This window comes from Pongo pygmaeus, chromosome 1 (assembly GCF_028885625.2).
Source record: "Pongo pygmaeus isolate AG05252 chromosome 1, NHGRI_mPonPyg2-v2.0_pri, whole genome shotgun sequence".
Taxonomy (NCBI): Eukaryota; Metazoa; Chordata; class Mammalia; order Primates; family Hominidae; genus Pongo; species Pongo pygmaeus.
Window position 1 is genome coordinate 145,053,409 of NC_072373.2, and position 22,506 is coordinate 145,075,914.

The window sequence follows — 22,506 nt, forward strand, 5'->3', positions numbered from 1 at the left end:
ATATGTGGCAGAGTTAACCAACAAACAACTCCAGGGTCTCTCTCCCCGACATAAACCCCTCATTTTGTAAGCTCGGGGCTGCCTTCTCTGTCTGTAATGGAGCAGCCGGCAGGTTGAATAAAGGCTTGCCTGAACTTGGGTCTCTCTCTCTCTCTCTCTCTCTCTCTCTCGTCCTTTCTCTCGGCTAACTTTACAGATTGCACATAAAAGGAAAAGGGGTTGAGAGAAGGTAAGTAACTCCCTAGAGACCAGTAAGCGGCACAGAAGGGAATTTGGGCCCTCATCTGTCTAACTCCAAAACCTGGCTTTTTCTATTCACCGGTCCTTATAACTCAGCTAAAACGAGGGTTAAGCAAGTGCCATTATTTATGACTGTGAACCTCTCCAAAGTTCAGATTGTTCCTGAACAATCAAGCATTTCAAACTCTTACCATCAAGTAAGGAGATAGCGTTACATCGTGTGTAGGCATATGGGGATTAAAGATTACATTATACTTCCCAAATTGCACTTGAGAATTGACTGTGCCAATTATATCATTTCTGGATATCTACCTTGTTCACAGTATGTGGGATCCAGGTTAATGAACAGCATAAAATTCTTGTACCCTGTTGCAAAAATTTATTAGTAATCCATGCATACTGGTTTAGGATTTGAAAACAGGTTTTATAAAAGGTTTGCTAGGTATCGACCTAATTTCAGGAATACCCTAGTAGGGAAATTCAGTGACCTTCACCAACTTACCTGTAGCCAAAAAAATAAATAAGTAAAAATTAAAAATCAGAACAAATCCAAAGTAATTATAATTAAAATTAACCAAAGTTCCTGATCCAATCCTGATAAGGGGTATTAGGTTTAATATTTAAAGATAATTTATGAAGAAAAAGATTACGGTTCAAAGTCTACTTCAGGTATTTCTATTTACATTTCTTGGAAAAGCTTCCCAGGGCTCTTTCTGCCCCAGCCCCCAATCTACAGAAGAGTCTAGTCGACTGTCCACTCATTTCACAGCACTTGTCTGAAACTAGAAGACCCAGGGAGGGAACAAGGTTCAGGCTTGAAACGCTAAGACATTCAAGATTTCACCTTATATGCAAAAATCAGAATGGGAGGCTGCAGCGGGGCCTCACACTCACCGGAGCTAGGCGCTGTAGATCCCGCACCCGCGGAGCCCGGCAACCACCTGAGGGGCCTTGGCCAGGAGGGGGTGGCCCCCCGGCGCCGGCGGCAGCTCCCGAGCAAACCTGGCAAACCCGAGCAGGGCGGTGCGGGTTGCTCAGGGAGAAAATGAAGGGAGTGATAGGGTGGGGGTGGCAGGGAACGGGCACAACGCCGGCTTCCTCCGGACGGCCTCCTGCGTCCCACCTGTGCTCCTGAAAGGCGGCCCCCGACAGGGCGCGGCGGGAACCCAAGCCGGGAGTAGGGTCACGAGTTAAAGCGGCGGGGGCGGGAGGATGCGCGGGCGGCGGACGGGGCGCTCTCCTCCCGTCTGACTCTGGGCGGAGCGGGGCTCGAGGCTGCTGGAGCCGCTCGCTGACTCGCCCTGCGCCCTCGCCGCGGACACCGGAGCTGCGGACGCTCCCCGCTGTCCCCCAGGTGAGCCTGCGGGGCGCCGCCCCGGGGCGTCGGGTGTCGCGCGAACGGCGCCCACAGCGCACGGGGAGGGCCCGGGAGGCCAGGAGGCAGCGAGCCGTCGGGGACGCCGCGGGAGGGCCGGGCCGGGCAGTCGGCGCCATGGAGGGCAGGCGGGCTGGAGTTGGGCGTGAGATGCAGCTGTTCCGCGCCGCCCCCACGCCGCCCGCAGAAGGTCAGTGGAGGTGCGCGCCTGCCGGGTCTGCCCGGGGCTGGGCGGGTGGGGGTGCTCTGCTCCTCGGTCCCCCTCCAGGCCGCCGCCCACCTGTGGCCAGGGCTCAGAGGGCTGGAAGCCACCCCCGCCCGGAGCCCCTGGGCTGGAAGGTTTGGATGCCGGCCAGGGCTCCAGACGGCCTTGACGCGGCTCGGCTGGCCCCTCTCAATGCGGACTGTCCGCCTGTTAGAGGTGGAGGCGGCTGGAAGTGGGGGCTCAGGTCCGGGTCGCTGCGCTGGCCGAAAGCAGCGGCCAGTCGGGCTGCGGCCGTCTGAGCTCAACGGCAGTGCCCGGGGATGGCAGCGACCGCTCTGGGACATCGCTGCAACCCTACGGCTCTTTCTCGCACAGACTACCCGACAAAAGTGTCAACCCTTCTTGTTTGGTTGTTTGTTTGAGAAAAAAAAAAAAGAAAAAAGACTGGAGAGACTAAAGTTTTGTGTCTGGTGAAGCGGGAAAGCGCTTCTGAAAAAACGAGGTTGCATAACTTTGTCGCCAACTGGGAGGCCTTTGCTGTTTATACACTCCCGGGCTTTCTCCAATTTTCTGCAGCTTACTCCAATCAAGCCTCTGCCCGCCAGGAATAGGTAACCTGTGTGTGTCCGTTTGCTCCTTCTAAGAGCATGCCTGATAGATACTTCGGTAGCCTCTCCGGATGGCCCCTTCGTCGGGTAGCCTCTCCTGATGGGGTCCTTCGCCCACTCTGCCTCCCGCGCCGGCGCTCTGGGTGAATGTCAAGGGTGGCTGGCTGCGAATACCTCCTTCAGCTGCTGGGGTTCCCGACAGTTTGCAGTTTTTAAAAGTGCACCCTCGGAAGGGCTTTTCAGACTGGGTAAAGCTAACGTTTCCAAGGTCCGCATCTGGTCCTGGTGAATGAAATGTCTTCCGGGACAACTCGTGATGTGCTGAATAGATGCTAGTTGGCTTGTTTTCTCTTTGTTCCTGTGGGTTACTGTTACATGGTGTGTGGCTAGTTTGTTTAAAATTTAATTTTCCCTGTATCAAAGTGGAAAGGGCTTAGTGTCAATATACAGCTCACCAACATGCTTATTAACAGCTTCATCATTATGTTGGTGTTCATATGCGAGCTTTGGTCAACATGAAATCATCCGCGTTTAAGTCCTATAGACAAAGTCTCCTTAAATGCTGGTTAAAATATCCTGCCTTTTTGAAGGAAGTAAAACTGTTAAGTGAAAATCCTAGTTTATTAATAACTTTTTCTTTCCTTTATGCCTTTACCTAAGAATTACTGCATTTATACTTTGACAGGCATTTTAACACGCACACATGAGCCACACTTTAATGACTTATATAATAATTATTTCATTTTGAAGGTACTGCGTTTGCCATACAGTAAATATGTTTTATGGTTTATTCATCCAGCAGTATCCTTATTAATCTTTTCATTAACAAGAGTTTAAAAACCTTCCCCATGGCTATTCTTTATAGCCAGTATCTATTGTTCGGAGATGTTGGGGTTGCTAAGAATGCTTGAATTGGAATCAAAAGTGGAGTTCTAGACTTGGAAAGCAGCATGGTATCTAACCAGTGACTTGTAAGATATTGTATGAATGCAGGTTACAATTTTCCTCCTTCATTGCTGAGTACAAGTTATTATTAAAATGTCAAATAAAGCCTGCCTTTCTATTCTGTATGGAAGGACGCTACTCATGGTTTGGGGTATTTTACTTTGAACAGGTTTCCGTAGTATAATATCAGTCTTAGTCTGGGGGAAAATCCAAGATCCATCCCAGTCTCTAGAGTGACTTCTCCGTCACTTTGAAAAAACTGATTCTGAAGACAATAAAACCAACCCAACTCAACCCTTTTCAAATGCACCTGCCCCCCCAAATAGATATAAAGTACTTTGAAAATATGCTATAAATATAAGGCCTTCAATAAAAAGTCGTTACAAGTGATGCCACAGACTGGGAATTAGGCTTAAATTGAGGGCCCACTTTCCCCTTTGTACAACAATTACGTTTCCTGAGGCTCATACTGCCCCTTAAGAATCTTATTGGCTTTCTAGGAAGCCGCTCTGTCTGCTGTGGGTGTTAGGCAGGTGAGTCTGCTTAGCGCTAGACCCTATGCAAAGGCTTTGTTTGCTGTTTTATTTAATGCTCTCTACAGTCATAACTATTTAATTCTGGCTACAATCATAGAAGGGTAGGTGTTGTTATTCCCGTTTTGCTGGAGAGGAAACTGAGGCTCAGAAGGGCTAAGTGATTTCCCTGAGATTGCAGAAATGTCAAGTCATGGAACCAGGACTAGAAACCAAACTGAATCTTGGTTCTTTACACTACACCCTGCTATCTTTAACTCGGTGGTTTTAAACATCTTTTGATAATCTGTGAAAGCTTTATTTACCTCCCAGGAGAAAGTGTCCACAGCCACATATATGAAAGTTTTCATATAACTTCAAGACCCACCTACCCTCTGAAGTCCTTCCCCCGGGTCCTCAGGTCTCTGATCCTCTAACTGTACTGAGTGAGGCAGAAAACATATACATCCTGTATATATGTACATATAATCGTTTACTAATGGGAGCAGCCCTTGAATTTGGTAACTTTGAACTAGGTGAAAATTCACTTTGTAATTAAAACAAATAAAAAAGTGATGTCCTACATTAGAACTGATTTTGTAAACATCTAAAATGCAGTTTAGAGCAATCGTCCTTATTTGAAACCAGAACTTCTGTATGGGCTTCTTCCTGCAATATTAAAGAATATGGACTTGTGTCTTTACTCACTAAATGGAAATGTTGGTTGTTGTTGTTGTTTTTTTCCTCTAGAGATGGCAAATCTTGAGGTAGTTGTAAGTAGCTGCAGCTCTCATGAAGAGGAAAATCGCTGCAATTTTAACCAGCATACATCTCCATCTGAGGAGCTTCTATTAGAAGACCAGATGAGGCGAAAACTCAAATATTTTTTCATGAATCCCTGTGAGAAATTCTGGGCTCGAGGTAGAAAACCATGGAAACTTGCCATACAAATTCTAAAAATTGCAATGGTGACTATCCAGGTAAGCATCTCAGATCATGAGTTTGGTGAAAGCCTCTCTTAATCAAAGAGAACTATGGACAGTGGTTTTTTTTTTTTTTAATAACTTTTAACTACATGCATAATGTAGAACAGTAACAGATAAGAAAACATACAATCTTAGATCCTTCTGTCTTCAACATTTGTGAAAGAGTTTGTCTTCTTTTTTCTTAGTTTTTTTCTTCTATCGTTCGCTAAGTTATAATTTTAGTCACGTAATCTAATTAGTTTTCAGGAAAAGAAAACTAATTTTTGGCTTCAATGAAGAGGTTCAGCTGGTTTCTAAATAAGCCATGGAAACTAGTGTTGTCCAACATTAGGACTTTCTTTTCCTTCCTAGTTAGTTTCCTGGGAATTTCTCTCTTCAGAAACTTAAAGGGTTCCTGCTACAGGCAAATTCTTAGATTCTTACAACCCTGTGATCGTGAGAACCATGCAATGGAAGAATGTGAAGTTAACTAACAGAAGAGGAGTGGCAGGAGCTAGTGAAACACAGGACCTCTTTTTAGTTCAAAGGGAGCTTTTAAATCACATTTCCTTGACTTCTTTTAAAATTTTTTTGGGGAAAGGGGGAACCATATTTTGCGATTCTTAATATATACTGGTTGTGATTTATTCTTATGAAAATATGTTTTCCTGTTGGTGAAATTATCTCTTGCTAAAAGCAAAGGGCAAAATAGAAGCAGATTTTAGTGAGAAAAATAGATGTGATAGGTTTATTTTTATTATTACTTACTCTTCCTAAGTTGGTGAAAAATGCCTAAGTAAATAGACAATTGGTATTGAAGGAGAGATTAAAAAAACAGGATATTACTAATTTTAACTGCTTATTGAGAACAAACGCTTATGATTGTTAGGGAACCAAGGCAATTTCTACAATCATATGAAGTTGGTAGAATTCTTGCTTGTTTCTAATGCCAGGTGTTATATCAAGGGAAACAAACATTTAGTGACTACCCTGTTCCAGTACATTATTTCATTTAGTTCTAACATTCCTACTGGCTCATTTTACAGAAGAGGAAACTGATGTTCATAGAGCTCTTTTAAAGTCACATGGCTTGGCCAGGCAGGGTGGCTCATACCTGTAATTCCAGCACTTTGGGATGCTGAGGTGGGTGGATTGCTTGAGCTCAAGAGTTCCAGACCAGCCTGGGTAACATGGTGAAAACCTGTTTCTGTAAAACATACAAAAATAAGCCAGGCGTGGTGATCACACCACTGCACTCCAGCCCGGGTGACAGAGCGAGACCTTGTCTCAAAAAAAAAAAAAAAAAAAAAAAAGTCACATGGCTAGTCAGTGGCAATATCAAGACTTTGAAGGCAGGCATTCTCTCTATTATATTACCCTGAAAATGGATGTTCAATTCTCAGCCAAATATTTGGCAAGTTGAAATTGAAATTCTTAACTTCTGAGTGATAATATGGTGTGTCTCAATAGTGAAAAGTTTATTGTTTCTTATAAAGGGGAAAAGCCTGTATCAATTGAACATGAATATTTTCTACTTAGAATAATAATAGGTACCACTTGAGTGTTTGCTGTGTACCAGGCTAAACATTTTATAGATGTCATCATGTTCAATCCTTTTTTTTTTGAGATGGAGTCCCACTCTGTCACCCAGGCTAGAGTAGAGTGGCACCATCTCAGCTCACTGCAACCTCTGCCTCACGGGTTCAAGCAGTTCTCCTGCCTCAGCCTCCTGAATAGCTGGGATTACAGGCGCACACCACCATGCCTGGATAATTTTTGTATTTTCAGTGGAGATGGGGTTTCACCATGTTGGCCAGGCTGCTCTTGAATTCCTGACCTCAGGTGATCCATCCACCTAGGCCTCCCAAAGTGCTGGGATTACAGGCGTGAGCTACAGTGTCCGGCCCATACTCAATTCTTAAAACAAGTTGGAGGGTAGGTAGTGGTACCCTCCTTTCACAGAGGAGAACAATGAGGGGCTTGGTAAGGAAAAGGACCCTGTCATAGTCAGGAAACTAGAAGAGTAGAACTGATATTCAAACTCAGATTTATTTTCTCTAAGATTTATGTTCGTAATTACTTCTTAATTTTTAGGGAGCTCATCTACCTTCCTGTGTTTACTAAGGTGGTCAAGAGAAAACTGAACAATGGTTTAAGATATTAAGGCTGCTAGTAATAAGCATGTAAAAGGTGTTTAGGTAAGTTTTTAAAAGGAACTGAGGGTTTCTTAATTGAGATGTTTCCTTAATTTATATCAGGGCAATCAAACAAATATTAGATAAAGACAGCTTTGTCATTGAGCAAATGAAATGAGCAAATGGTGACAGATTATCTCAGGGAAAATGAGGGGGTCCTTCTGTTAAATTGGAGATTTTGTGTCTGCAGCAGCAAAAGAAAGATGTTTACAATGATAGACACCCTACTAAAAATTTCTCTTTTCCCACTACCTGGCTTACTCTCTGAATTACAGCAGTTTTCTCTCAGCCATTGTTATTCCTGTCTGCCACTAAACCTTGAGGGCAGGGACCAATTGTCTTCTCATTGTATCCTCAGTCCCTAGCTCACTGCTGACACATGAGAGGTACTCATGTATTTGAATGACTGGTAAGAATATCTTTGGGAATTCTTTGGGGCTGTTTGGTCATCAGCTTCAACAGATGCAAAATCCCTAGAATATCAAGATGTCATCTTATTGAGGACAATTAAAGAAGCTCTGCAGAAATGAGAGTTAGGTGCAGAGTGATGATATGTGTGGGGTGCAGACCATATATCATATGTGGAAGGGAGAGGGGAAAAGACTTGTCTGCTCTATTTTTTCTGATCAAACCCTGGATTACTTTGTGTAGCATGACAGGGTGGCTAGAACCTAGATTTAGTCTGTCAGACATGGGTTTCAATTTTGAGTGTATCAACACTGGCTAGTGATGTGACTTGAAAAAACTATGTAACTTCTCTGAGCCTCATCTCTAAAACTGGTGTATTAGGAATATACTGCAGGATTAGTATGAGGAAAGTTCCTGGAATAGTGTATGGCACATAGGTGCTCAACATTGTTCCCGCCTTCCATATAAAATATACTCTGCCTCACTCTGGGATTTAAGTCAGGGTGTAGTTTCTCAATTTACAGCATGTACAGCATGTGGTGTGTGTGTGTGCCTGTGTGTGCTGTGTGTGCATGTGTGTATGAGAGAGAGAGAGATAGAGGTTTGGGTGAGAGGGAAGAGAAGACAAAAGAGAGACTTAGAGTATGGTAAGCTTTTTTTTTTTTTTTTGAGACGTAGTTTCGCTCTTGTTGCCCAGGCTGGAGTACAATGGCACAATCTCAGCTCATAGCAACCTCTGCCTCCCGGGTTCAAGCAATTCTCCTGCCTCAACCTCCCGAGTAGCTGGGAATACAGGCATGCACCACCATGTCTGGCTAACTTTTTTATTTGTAGTAGAGATGGGGTTTCACCATGTTGGTCAGGCTGGTCTCGAACTCCTGACCTAAGGTAATCCACCTGCCTTGGCCTCCCAAAGTGCTGGGATTACAGGCGTGAGCCACCGCGCCCGGCTCTATAGTAAGCTTTTCGGTATAATTGAAAAGCCTTAGGTTAGTATGACAACAGTGCAGTGAAACCTTTTATGTGTGTGAACAACTGAGTTTCACGTAAAATGCTGAGGTCAATCCTGCATGACTATTAAGGACACATTATGTTAATATACTTTAATTTAAACATGAGTTGAAAGGATATTTTCTATTTTTGGTCTTACTGTCATGGTTTTGGTGATTAGACTTAGGAATGTAGTTTGGTCATAGGACTTGGACTTTCTTAATTTATTATCCACCTGCTGCAAAACCTTCTTGATGTCCCAGAGAATTCATTTTAAACTCTTCTATTTGTTGTTCAAGCCCCTGTACCTTCTGCTCTACTTTTTCTGCCCACATTTTCCACCCTCTTACCTTTTCTTTTTTTTCTTTTAAGCTGGTCTTATTTGGGCTAAGTAACCAGATGGTGGTAGCTTTCAAGGAAGAGAATACTATAGCATTCAAACACCTTTTCCTAAAAGGATATATGGACCGAATGGATGACACATATGCAGTGTACACACAAAGTGACGTGTATGATCAGTTAATCTTCGCAGTAAACCAGGTAAATCAAGTGTGTGCATTACTTACTTGGGAAAAAGAACAGACTGGAAAAACGGTGGCAATGTACATAATAGAAACTGACATACAAGTGGAGAAGGGTGAACATTTCTGCTTGGAAATGACACAAAATTATTTTTAATTTTTTAAAAATATTGTCAACAAATTTTTATAAAACCAGAAGTTGAGAAAAGCTTTTGTTTAGTAACAGAAAGGCAAAAACTTTGAAGATTTAATTAAAAGAATCAGAGTTAGAGCTTGGCATGGGAGTCTCAAAGATTGAAATTACTAACTATGACCCTGGGTATAAGTAGTCATTAAGTCCTCAGAGCTGAAAGTATACTTTCAGGGCCCCTTAACAGATAATGAGAATATTAACTTTTCATAGTTTGTACAGCAACCAAGACCTAAAAATTCACTTGAAAGTAAGGCCTTTGTGTCATACATGACAATGATTTTATTGTGACATTGACTAACTGCCAAACAAAAAACAAGCTTGTTTTTCATATAGATGAATACTGTATTTTATTCTGAGTTTGTAATATATATTTTTGCCATAAATAATACTTTCTCAAGACCCCAAATTTTTAAATCTCTAGGTGTCATTGAAAGCATCCTTGAAGTCAGCATTCCCAGACTGGGTTAGTTTGAAGGACACATTTCAAAGTTATTACAATTTTTCTTCAGAAAATTATTATCGTATAATCATGGCTATTCATTTTCTAGAGACAGTCTATGCACAGTAAGATGTAAACTGCTAGGATAAAATACATATTTATGGCATGAAGTCTTTCTGTTAGCACTGGGGTTGGGAAAATGAGCCGGAAATCTAAAGTAATAGAAATAAGTTACATAAACTGTTCAACAGAACTATGTCCTACAGCTCGTAGCAGGAAAAGGGCATAATGATGGAGATACTCAGTTTTTAGAATTTTAAGTATATTACGTTTCTCTAAAGCTAGTCTGATCTAAACTGGTAGTTTGGTGTTTTTGCAGGGGGTGGCGGGGAGTGGGATAGAGGCAAGAGGTAAACAGTTCATTAAATTTTTTTTTTTTTTTTTTTTGAGACAGGATCTCACTGTGTCACCCAGGCTGCAGTGCAGTGGTGCAGTCACAGCTCTCTGCAGACTCAACCTCCTGGGCACAAGTGATCCTCCCACCTTAGCCTCCCAAGCAGCTGGGGCCACAGGCATGTACCACCATGCCTGGCTAATTTAAAAAAAAAATTTTTTTGTAGAGACAGGGTCTCCCTATGTTGCCCAGGTTGCTCAAACTCCTGGCCTCAAGTGATCCTCCCACCTCAGCCTCCCAAAGTGCATTAAATTCCTTATAAATCATCTTAACCTTTATTCGTAGACCTAGACTCAGTCTTCAAAATGTAGTATGTGGCACTTAGGCCATTCTGCTTTTTCAGATTTCCACATTCCTTCTGGAAATGCATGTACCTGCTTTATTCTAGTTGTCTTGGTCTGTTCCTTCTGCTGCAACAAAATACCTGAGACTAGATAACAGACAAACAACAGAAATTTCTGCCTAATAATTCTGGAGCCGGGGAAGTCCAAGATCACTTACCTTACCACTGGTAAGGGCTTGCACCTTCTTGCTGTATTCTTACATGGTGGAAGGCAGAAGGACAAAACGGCCTGGCTAATTTCTCCCAGCCTTTTATAAGGCCAGTAGTCCTATTCATGATTGTTGACCTCCTAAAGACTCCACCTCTTAAGACTATCATATTGGGGTTTAATTTCCAACATAAGAACTTTGGAGGGACACATACATTCCATGTATGACTCCCTACTGTTGATTCCCTACTGTTTTCTAAGATGATTTACTGTTTTTCTAAGCACCGGTAGTTACTTTTAGCTGAAGATAAAAAGTGTCTTGATCAAAATTTTTATGAATAAGTAGGGTTTTGAGTGTTAATGAGGTCAGTTCTCTTTCAGGCTTCTGAGAAATGAATAGAAAAAAATGTGAATTAATATTTTTTATTTTTTATTTTATTTTTTATTTTTGAGACAGGGTCTCATCGTGTCACCCAGGCTGAAGTGCAATGGCGCAATCTCGGCTCACTGCAACCTCTGCCTCCTGCGCTCAAGCAATTCTCCTACCTCAGCCTCCTGAGTAGCTGGGATTACAGGCTCCCGTCACTACCCCCAGCTAATTTTTTTTGTATTTTTAGTAGAAGCAGGTTTCGCCATGTTAGCCAGACTGGTCTCGAACTCCTGACCTCAAGTGATCTGCCCGCCTTGGCCTCCCAAAGTGCTGGGATTACAGGTGTGAGCCACTGCACCTGGCCTAAATGTAAATTATTATTAAAACAGGAAGGATCTTTGTTTTCTGTGAAGAAAGAGTTTCCTTACTTAATAGTTGAGGTGATTGTTACTGAGAGGAACTGACAAATAGGGCAGTGGCATCTCAGTTCTTAGAAGCATATCCATCACTATTAGTTATCCCCAAGGGTTTAGCCCCAAGATGTCATCCTACTGGATAATCTCCAGGGCTCATTCTGATCCAATACTGTGATTATAACAGCACTACTGTTTATTATATATGTTTCTATATTTGAATGTGAGAGACCTACTTATTTTCTTTTTAGGCTGTCTCCTGGCTTTCCTCTTATTTCTTCAATAATTTTGGGGTCAGCTTTATTGGCTCCTTTTCTTTCATCTGCCTCTTAAATTTGAGCAGTTCTCAAAGCTTGGTCCTTTTCCTGCAGAAACGACCTCCACTACCCAGCCTCAGCCATCACTATGATGAAGGGACTCCCAAGCAGTTGCCCACACTGCCAGACACCTACCTCACAAGCACCTCAGAACTGCCCATCCAAGAGCAGCTTCATATTCTCCTCTCACCCACTCCCTAGGCTGTTTCTTCCTTCTGGTCTTCTGGCTTAGGTTGAAAGGCCTCAGGGTCTTCCGGGAATCGTTTATTCTTGCAGCTTAAACATAGTTTATAAATTCCTGTTTCTGGATGCCTTCCTTTCTTTCCTACCCCCCTGCCCTACCACCTCTTGCTTTTGGTGCCACAGCATTTAGCTAAGGACATTTAATGTGTTTTTATATTACCACTCAAAGGCTGACCTGGGACCCATGAATCTGACCGAAAACTCCTTCTCTCAAGGTAGAGCTGCAGAGACCAGGAGGGACGGATGCCCAGTCTAGTTAAAGCTCCTCCAAGGCCTCGGCCACTTGGCTGCTCTGTGCTGTCTCACCATCGTTAGTTCCACCAGTTGGTTCCAACCATTATCTCATATCACATTTTTATCCCGTAACCCTCTGTCTTGGGCTCTAGAGCTGCCCTCTAGCTGGACACAGCCCTGCTGCTTCCCTAGATTACCCAGTTCTTGCCAGATGCTCAGACCTGCACAAAGAGCCATATGAAGAGCTCAAGGAAGTCTGGTTATAGCATATATAGTTAATGTATATATTATATAACGTAACTATGTGGTGTATGTAGGTATAATGTGAACAGGTACCTGCAGCCATGGGTCTCAGATCTTTCACAGTTCAAGAACTTAAAAGGTTTAAGACACAAGATTCTGTGGTCAGGAGGTTCAGACCTTTAGGTGATTCCTGTGGGGACTGCCCTACAATTACACCTGGACTCTGGGAGGGTTGTAGGGCCCCATCACAGCTATGACTGCACTTCGTGACCCCTGCTTGCCTTTCCCAGTTTACCTCCCATTACACATCATATGTTCTAGGCACACTGGTCTACTGGGTACCTTAAATGGAAAACAAAAATCTCAAAACTGAGTATCTCCAGCATTATTCTACTTTATCCCTATATGCCAAGCATAATGTTGTTTACTAGCTTAGGAAGCTTGCTTCTGTTACCATAGATTTCTGGCTCACTTTCCCAATCCTAATACTAACAGAAAGCTTGGTGCCATAATCACCTATCTTATCCTAACAGTTTACCAACTCACTGTGCACAGATTAGCTCTAGTAATGAAGAGCTCCATCACATTATTATAATTTTTCACCTCACCATTAATCTGACAAATATTTGAGCACCTACTGTGTGCCTGCAGGGCTGGTGTTAGAGCAGTGAATTGATAAATTCCCTGTCCTGTGGAACTTGCATTCTAATGCAGAAGATAGATTTTAAACAAGTTTAACTAAAATCTTTTGGTTTAGGGTAATGATAAGTGCTATGAAGAAAAATAAACTAGCATAAGGCAATAACAGTAGTCTCAGAGTGGTCAGAAAATGCCTTTCTGAAGACTTGAAATCTTGGGGAGAATATTTCAAGCTGAAGGAGTGGCAACAGAAGGCCCTGAAGCTGGAAAGCGTTTGGTATGTTTGAGAAAATGCAAGGGAGGCAAGTATGAGGGGGCAGAGTTAGGGCCAGAGGAGCTGGGGCCCAGGTCTCTCAGGACATGGAAAGGAGCTTTGAATTTTATTCTGAGAGAGACAGGAAGCCACGGAAGGGCTTTTGATAGGGGAGAGACAATGATAATATACATAAGCAAAATCTAACATGTATTCACTCAAATATTTATTAAATAGTATCTATTGGCTGGGTACAGTGGCTCACGCCTGCAATCCCAGCAGTTTGGGAGGTCGAGGCGGGCAGATCACAAGGTCAGGAGATCGAGACCTTCCTGGCTAACATGGTGAAACCCTGTCTCTACTAAAAAGTATAAAAAAATTAGCCGAGTGTGGTAGCATGAGCCTGTACTCCCAGCTACTCAGGAGGCTGAGGCAGGAGAATCGCTTGAACCCAGGAAGCAGAGGTTGCAGTGAGCCGAGATCATGCCACTGCATTCCAGGCTGGGCGACAGAGCAAGACTCTGTCTCAAAAACAAAAACAAAAATAGTATCTGTTATGTATCAGGCACTTTTTGTGTGTGTGCAGGGGTACTGCAGTGAACAAATAAAGTCAAGGAGGTCATATTCTCATTGGAAGAGCCAGGTAGTAAAGTATAGAAGAGCATCATCTGTCAGTTTGTTATAAGTACTGTGAAATACAAAATAAAGCCAGCAAAGTGAATAGCTGGAGGTGGTTGGAGAAGGTCTCTCTGACAAGGTGACATGTAAGCAGACAGCAGACTAAAGAGAGGGCATGCAGCCTGTGTGTATCTCAAGGAAGAACCTTCCAGATACGAAGAACAGTAAAAACAAGAGTCTTGAGCAGGTGTATTTTGGATATTACTGTTCTAAGGGCTGTACATGCATGAATTCATTCACTCCTTATAGCAATCCTATGAGTTCTAGATGGAGACTAGACTAAGGTGAGAGGGAGGATTGGAGAGGCAGAGGCTTAATTTGTCCAGGGGAGAGAGGATGGTGGTTTGGACTAAGGCCATATCAGTGAAGGTGATGAGAGACAGTCCTATTTGTGGTGAAGAGGCTCATATTTTTAAGTGATTCTTGTACAGAGATAATTTGAAAGTCATGCATGACTTTCAGATGGACTGGAAGTGGAGTATAAGAGGAATTGACAAAAGGATCTTTCCTAAGTTTTGGCCTGAACAACTGTCTGACTTACAGAATAATTTATTGAGAAGGGAATTACTATGGAAGAAGCGGTGTTTCTGTTTGCACATTTACTAGAGATTCCTCTTAGACACCATAGGCATCATGTAGGCAGATTGTCATCCATGTGTGGTATTCAGTGGAAAGGTCAGAGCTGGAGATGCAAATTTGGAAGCTGTCAGCATAGAGGTGGTATTTGAAACATGGGACTGGTTGAAGTCAGCTGTGAAGAGAATGTGGATAGAGGTCATGGCCTGAACCCAAAGATAGGCCAAAATATAGAGGTTGGCAATGGGAGGATTTCAGCAAAGGAGACCAAGAAGAAACAATCAGTGTCCCAGAAGTCAAGTAAAGAAAGTATTCCATGTAGGAGGAGCATTCAACTGCATCAAATACCATGGAGATGTCAAGTTATAGGAGGACTGAGAACTAGGCATCAGATTTGGTAATACGCTGCTCATTAGTGACCTTGACAAGGTCCAACTCGAAATCCATCCCATATTAGAAATTATTTTCTTCATTTGTCGTAGCATGCTTCACACATATCTTTTAGCAGAATTATTTTCTATGTGTCGATCACACAAAGTCGTTCATTTCGAGTGACAGAATGACCAACTGTACCAGACATATTGCTCCAAAAACACTTTGTTTTGGAAACATGTCTGCAGACATCCATTAAGAATTTAAGATGACAGTTATTCCAAGGCACCATAAGATTCTTACTTGTAAAAGTAATTTTTTTTAAATGTAGAGGACCCACTAGGATAGGCAATATTGGTATAAAGGTGATTAAATTATAATCTTGCAAAGATAAAGGTTAAACCAATACTTTCTTTAAAAAAGGTTTTGCTGGCTAGCCTATAGTAATTGTATCCCACTTCTTATATACTACAGTGTTAAAGTAGAACTCTGACCTTACAGAAGATAGTTTAAAGATAAATAAAATATGTATTTACATTGAATGTCACCTGAATTAAACATAATTCTTTAAGGGAGGAAAGAAATGCAAAGATCATGTGGCTTCAGACTTTAATTTTACAGATCAGGAACTAGAAGGTCAGAAAGTTTGTCACAGAAACGAGGCTTGAATCTAGAACTCTGTGAGTGCCCTTTGCCTTCCTAGTGCACAGCAGCAAGTCACTTTCCCTGTTTATCAAGGCGAATGTCTCTATCCCAAGGGAACCTGCCAGGATCAGAGGTGGGGAGGGAGGGGAGTTATGGCTTCACTCCTGCCCTGGCTGGCATTCCCATTTTCTGTTTCTCGTTTTGGTTGAAGTACTTGCAGCTATACAATGTCTCCGTTGGGAATCATGCTTACGAGAACAAAGGTACCAAGCAGTCTGCTATGGCAATCTGTCAGCACTTCTACAAGCGAGGAAACGTCTACCCTGGAAATGATACCTTTGACATCGATCCAGAAATTGAAACTGGTGATGTTCTTCTATAACCTAGAACCTCAATTTTTAACACCTCAATTCATATTTAAAATTAGTAATTTCATCTTTGAAAACATTGATTTGGTCTGTGCTATTAGGACATAGTAAGAATGATATAGGAGTTATTATGTGTCAGGTACTGTTCTGAGCCCTTTACTATAACTCAAGAATCCTCAAGAAAACCGAGCAAGTCAAGGATTATTATTATCCCCTTTTATAGAAGACTAAAGTATGGCTCAGAGAGTTAAATGATCTGCCCAAGATGGAGCTAGAAGAGGCGGTGCTGAAATTTGGCCCAGGCTGTTTGTGTTCTTAGCTACCGTCTTCCACCATCTCTTGTGCAGGACATGCCAGTGAAGTATTAATAGATAGATATAATGCTTGTAAAACATTATGCTTGCAAACTCTTGGTATATATAAAACTCTCCTGCCCCAATACCACTTCACTATCATGCATCTTTGGGGGCAGATTGAAGGGGAGGAATGAAAATCAGAACATGGAATAGCACGGTGTATTCTTCTTAGCAAAGTTCTATTTGCAATTATGCCTAAAATATTAGCTTAGGTCATTGAGTTAACAAATAAGTATTGAAATACTTTTAACAACAGCCACTAGGATTTTTTTTTTTCTAGAGATAATACTGATAACAGTACCAAAAGGGAAAACTTTCCAAAATGCTGTCTTCCTTTTTTGGTGTGTGTGTGGGATGTCTATTGAAGAAACATTGTTAGTGCATAATATTTTAAAAATAGATCCCTCAAACTGCTTAGAAAATATTACTGTAATTACTGCAAGTGCTTCAAATTCTATGCTTAGGATACAAAAAGGGGGAGGGACTCAAAGTTTATCTAGGCTTAAAAACGAAGACAGCATTTATATAACATTAATGAAATAGATTTCAGATCTTTGTCTAGCCTCCATCCACTCCAGAAACGTAGCCACTTAGGTCTTAAAAACAAATGAGTCACGGTAACCATGTGGTATCAATGTTTATTTAGCTTTCAAAATTTTAATTCAGAAAAATAATAGAATCTGAATAACTGGTCTTAAATGTATCAGCCTTTCAAAATGCAGTCTTATTTATTCTTTTAAGTACTGTATCACGTTTTTGTTCCTTTCTATGGCAGAGTGTTTCTTTGTGGAGCCAGATGAACCTTTTCACATTGGGACACCAGCAGAAAATAAACTGAACTTAACACTGGACTTCCACAGGTGAGGGGAGCAGATAGGAGTGTAACTTACGTTTGCATGTATATATTGCCACAGAACTAAAATCACCTCTGTTTTCTAGACTCCTAACAGTGGAGCTTCAGTTTAAACTGAAAGCCATTAATCTGCAGACAGTTCGTCATCAAGAACTCCCTGACTGTTATGACTTTACTCTGACTGTAAGTGTGGGCCAGGCTGAATTTGGTTCCAGTGTGGAGAAAAATTGTTTTGTCTGGTAATGTTTCATATCCTTGGATTACAGTGTGATAAAAAATATAGGATGTTTTCACTTGAATGTACATAAGGAAACATTGATACATCTAGCTCTATTTTGCTATAATAAGTTTACTTGTTAATTATGTCTTCTGCACCTCTGTATAAGTTCTAGAAAAGAAGGGACCTTGTTTTGTTCACTACTATTTCCAGTACCACAAACAGTGCCTGGTGTAGATTTTCAAACCCAAAAGGAACAGGTGTTTTTAGGTTCTGTGTGGTTGGCTCTCAGCAATCTATGGCTGGCTGTCAGCTAATGGTTACTGCCAAGGGTTCTTGTTACTTAGTGTCCTCACCATGGATGTTTCCATGTTTGGGGTTTGTAGTATACATCTTTAACTTATTATAGTCTACCTTCAAGTTATACCACTGCATACAGTGTAAGAACCTTATGACAATGTACTTCCATTTCTCCCATCTTGGCCCTTGTGCTATTGTGGCCATATAATGTATTTCTACATGTGTTATAAACCCACAATATATGTTATTAATTTTTCTTTCTTTCTTTTTTTTTTTTTTTTTTTTGAGACAGAGTCTCGCTCTGTCACCTAGGCTGGAGTGCAGTGGCGCGATCTCGGCTCACTGCAAGCTCCGCCTCCCGGGTTCACGCCATTCTCCTGCCTCAGCCTCCCGAGTAGCTGGGACTACAGGTGCCCGCCACCACGCCCGGCTAATTTTTTGTATTTTTTTTAGTAGAGACGGGGTTTCGCCGCATTAGCCAGGATGGTCTCGATCTTCTGACTTCGTGATCCGCCCGCCTCGGCCTCCCAAAGTGCTGGGATTACAGGCATGAGCCACCGCGCCCAGCCTATTTTTTCTTTAAACAGTCAATTATCTTTTAAAGTGATTTAAATAATAATAAAAACATTTTTATATTTGCCCATGTAGCTACCATTTCCAGTGTGCTTCATTCTGTGTGTAGCTCCCCGTTTGTATCTGGTATTATTTTCCTTCTGCCTGAAGGGCTTCTGTAACATTTCTTACAGTGCAGGTCTGCACTTTCAGCTTTTGTATGTTTAAAAAAGTATTTTACCTTCCTTTTTAAAGTTCTTATTAGCATCTTTTAAGTAAAAATTTTACGAATACATATTTATGGAGTACAGGTGATATTTTGATGCCAGCATTCAGTGTGTAATGATGAAATAAGGGTAATTGGGACAACATTCATCACCTCAAATATTTACCACTTCTTTATGTTGGGAATATTCTAAATCTACTCCTTTATTTATATTGAAATATAAAATAAATTATTAACTATAGTTGCCATATTGTGCTACTAAACACTAGATCTTATTTCTCCCATCTCACTGTATTTTTTTTTTTTTTTTTTTGAGATGGATTCTCGCTCCGTTGCCAGGCTGGAGTGCAGTGGCGTGATCTTGGCTCACTGCAACCTCTGCCTCCCGAGTTCAAGTGATTCTCCTGCCTCAGCCTCCAGAGTAGCTGGGACTACAGGCACACATCACCACGCCCAGCTAGTTTTTGTATTTTTAGTAGAGACGGGGTTTCACCATGTTGGCCAGGATGGTCTCTATCTCTTGACCTCGTGATCCACCCACCTCGGCCTCCCCAAGTGCTGGAATTACAGGCATGAGCCACCGTGCCCGGCCCTCACTGTATCTCTATACCTATTAACAAATTCTTATTTATCCCCCACGCCTCCCCAATACCCTTTCTAGCCTCTGGTAACCATTATTCTATTCCAAGCCTTCCTTTGCTAAAGGTAGTTTCCTTGGCTATAGAATTGTAGGTTGACTGTTTTTTTTCTTCAGCACTTTAAAGATGTTGCTTCTAGCTTGCATTATTTCTAATGAGAAATCTGCTGTCATCTTTATCTTTGTTCTTATCTATGGGATGTTATTTCCCATCTGTTGGCTTTTAAATTTTTCCTTTATCTCTTACTTTAAACAATTTGATTGTGAAATGCTTTGGTGGTGTTTTCTTAATGTTTCCTGTGTTTAGGGTTCATTGAGCATCTTGGATCTGTAGGTTTATAGTTGTCATTATATTTGATATTTATTCAGCATGATTTCTTAAAATATTTTTGTCACTCCCCACCACCTTTTCAGAGATTCAGAGACAAAAACGTCTGTATTTGGTTACTTGGAGTTGTCCCATAGCTCAGTAATGATCTGTTTGTTTTATGTCTCAGTTTTTTTCAGTGTGTTTCATTTTGGATATTTTCTGTTGCTATATTTTCAAATTCACTATTTTTTCTTCTGTGCTATCTAATGTTTTCTAATCCCATCCATTATTTTTCTTCTTTGTTTGGGATTCAGCTTACTGAGATCTGATTGACATTAAGTCCCAGTTTTTTTACTCAATAGATATTTAGTGAGCACCTATTATTTGTACAAGTTGGAGGCCCTTTGTGTAGGAAAAGCATGGCTTCTCCGTGGCAAGGATTTCTGACTCAATCAAGTAACACTGAGCATCCTCCTTGCACGAGGCCATAGGCTGGGTCTTGCAGCCGTTAGGGATATGGGCAGACACTGACTATGCCCTCAGTTGCTTGTCAAAGAAAGAAGCTTACAATCCCTCATGAGGAGAAATACAGTGGTTGAACTTTTAAAAGTCATTTGAAATCTTATATTTGAAGTGTTTCTGATTACCCCATATGGAGAAGCTTCAATACAATTTATTTAAATGACAGAGTTTTCAAAGAACTTTTTTCCTTCAGGACTTGAGAGAAAGAGAAGAGGCAGAAATGAAACAGACTGATTTTCTTGCCTTGCCTTCCCTGTCCTTGCATAAGGAAGACAGTAGGAGAACTATGGAAGGTGTTCTGGCCTAGCTTTGTCCTGCTTGGCCCCTGGTGTCCTGAAGTGGTTATTCTTGAAGCAAGATGTGACTGTTGACTCCCTGTCACCAAATCCTTTATAATACATGTAGTGCCAACATGACTAAGAAATCTAGGCCCAGAATAAAAATCAAAAAAGCCCCACTTGAAATGTCTCAAAGCAGAAATAATGAGCCTTTGTATTAGTAAGAATTATAGCAGCACTAAAAATCTACCCCTAGCTGAGGTCCTGCCAGAATTTGGGAGAAAGCACAGTTGTACCACAGTTGTACCAGTTCTTGCTCATATGAAGAAGGTATCTGGAGGTACTTAGAACGGAGAGCAAGAGGAAGTGCTCTTGTTATATAAGTTCTTTGGAGTGGAAATGCTGCCCTAGACATATAATGTTTTAGAGACTACAGGGTCTCTGTAGAAGATCTAGTTCATCCTTCTCATTTCACAGAGAAATGAAGAGAACTTCCCATGGTTGAACAGAGTTAGCAACAGATCAGAGTTGAGAATCTGGGTCTTCTGTCCCCTTAAAAGAATTGTTTCCTAATTAATGTGTAGAGGTTTCTTGGCTCCAAAACTATAAGTATGTTTTTGACTGTTTTCCTTTCTTCACAGATAACATTTGACAACAAGGCCCATAGTGGAAGAATTAAAATAAGTTTAGATAGTGACATTTCCATCAGAGAATGTAAAGACTGGCATGTATCTGGATCAAGTAAGTGATGAGCATTACTAGTTTTCAGAATGGTTATTAAATAATGTAAAATGGTTATTAAAATACCACCCTCTGGATATCTAGAACAACAAATAGAAGATTAGACCATTTTCAAGTCCCTAAACCTCTACAAGTAGATCAAGTCTGATGTTTCAGGAAATATGTGAGTCATTAATGACTGAAATGGCCTTCCTCTCCTTGTGCCCTCACTTGCCCACTCCTGATCAAGAATGTACTCCCAGTCCCCCGCCACCAAAACCCTACATACATCTTCCCAGACCAGCACTTACTGAGTGCATGCTGTATACCTACTTCCACCTTAGTTTTCTTCATTTTAATATTTTTAAATGCCCTTAAGATAGGGAGAATCCTTATTTTTACAGATGAAGAAACTAAGGCTCAGAAGCCAGGGGCAAGTCAGGTAGGATGTGACCCTGCAGCATCCCACATATTATGATTGTCTTCAGTCCATTTAAAAGTATACTAAAAGAGGAAAGGATCTACTCTTAGAAATATGGACAAAAATTCAGGTGTAGACCAAATACTGTCAAGAATTTTGGAGCTGAACTGGAGAAAATTGCCTGGAAAGAATTTATCTAATTTTCTAGTCTCTCATAAGTAACATAATGGTACATTGTACTGGACTTAATGGTCACTAGATGAGGAGTTCTAAGATTCTAATCAGCAGAAGAATCATCCTGGGTACCTGCTACAATGCAGTTTCCCCGGCTCTATGCAAGCCAGTAGGTCTGGGGTGGGGCCTAGAAATGTGTAAATAGTCCTTATTCAGACTATACTTGGATAATCACAGTTCTAAAGTTTCTTACTAATTGATTTGCCAAGTTCAGACGTAATAATGAGACAGAGTAAATAAAATGAAATTTTGCCATGATAGTGTTTTTTTCACTAATAGGTAACTTCAAATATATGAGGCTCTTGAGCCACATTTGAAACATAAGCCTGTTTCGTCATCTGTATACTTTATAATCCTTCTCCACAAACACCAGAATAAGGAAAATGAGAGCATACACAAGTGTCTGGCACCTAGGCATTCTCTCAAATGTTTGTTTCTTAATTTGTAAGTTTCTCTAAAGTCAATTTAGACATTTATGTAGTAATTATGCTCCTTGGCAGATATTAATGGGATGCTTCATCACAGAGCTAGTCTTAAGTACTTTCTTTTTTTTTTTTGTCAGCAGAGAGCAGTCTAACTTGTTAAATAGAGACAAGTTCTGTGGCAGTGTGCAATGGCTGACACCTCTGCCCACCTGTCTCCATTGGCTCCACGCATGGTGGCCAGGACTTCGCACTTTCGATTCTCCAAAATCTCCATAAGGGTGGCTCTTTCTTATCACTCAGGTTTCAGCTAAAACCCCCTGCTCCCTCAGTGAGGCCTTCCTTTACTATGCAATATAAATCAACCTCTCTGCTTCCACATTGCCTGACACTAACCTCCCTCATATAGAGCAGTAGGTCTCAAACTTTAGCATCACCTGGAGGGCTTGCAGAAACCCAGTTTCTAATTCAGTGGGTCTGGTGTAGGACCTGAGAATGTGCATCTCTAACAAGCTCCCAAAAAATGCCAAGAACCACTGACATAGAGTGATGGACACTGGAAACAA

General features: G+C 41.4%; 1 protein-coding gene across 5 annotated transcripts in view; it reads left to right on the plus strand.

The window, feature by feature from the left end:
• Window positions 1–1,313: 1,313 nt before the first annotated feature.
• The window catches only part of MCOLN3 (mucolipin TRP cation channel 3), a 32,941-nt gene continuing 11,748 nt past the window's right edge, over window positions 1,314–22,506 (plus strand). For 4 of the 5 annotated variants that reach the window (XM_054450607.1, XM_054450611.2, XM_054450614.1 and 1 more), the window contains exons 1-7: window positions 1,314–1,594; window positions 4,636–4,865; window positions 8,816–8,983; window positions 15,736–15,889; window positions 17,024–17,108; window positions 17,188–17,284; window positions 20,785–20,884. In XM_054450607.1, the coding sequence (XP_054306582.1) occupies window positions 4,638–4,865; window positions 8,816–8,983; window positions 15,736–15,889; window positions 17,024–17,108; window positions 17,188–17,284; window positions 20,785–20,884 (832 nt within the window). In that variant the 5' untranslated portion in view covers window positions 1,314–1,594; window positions 4,636–4,637. Of the gene's footprint in view, window positions 1,595–2,057; window positions 2,432–4,635; window positions 4,866–8,815; window positions 8,984–15,735; window positions 15,890–17,023; window positions 17,109–17,187; window positions 17,285–20,784; window positions 20,885–22,506 lie in introns of those variants that run through there. The other variant, XM_054450603.1, reaches the window with a different exon arrangement.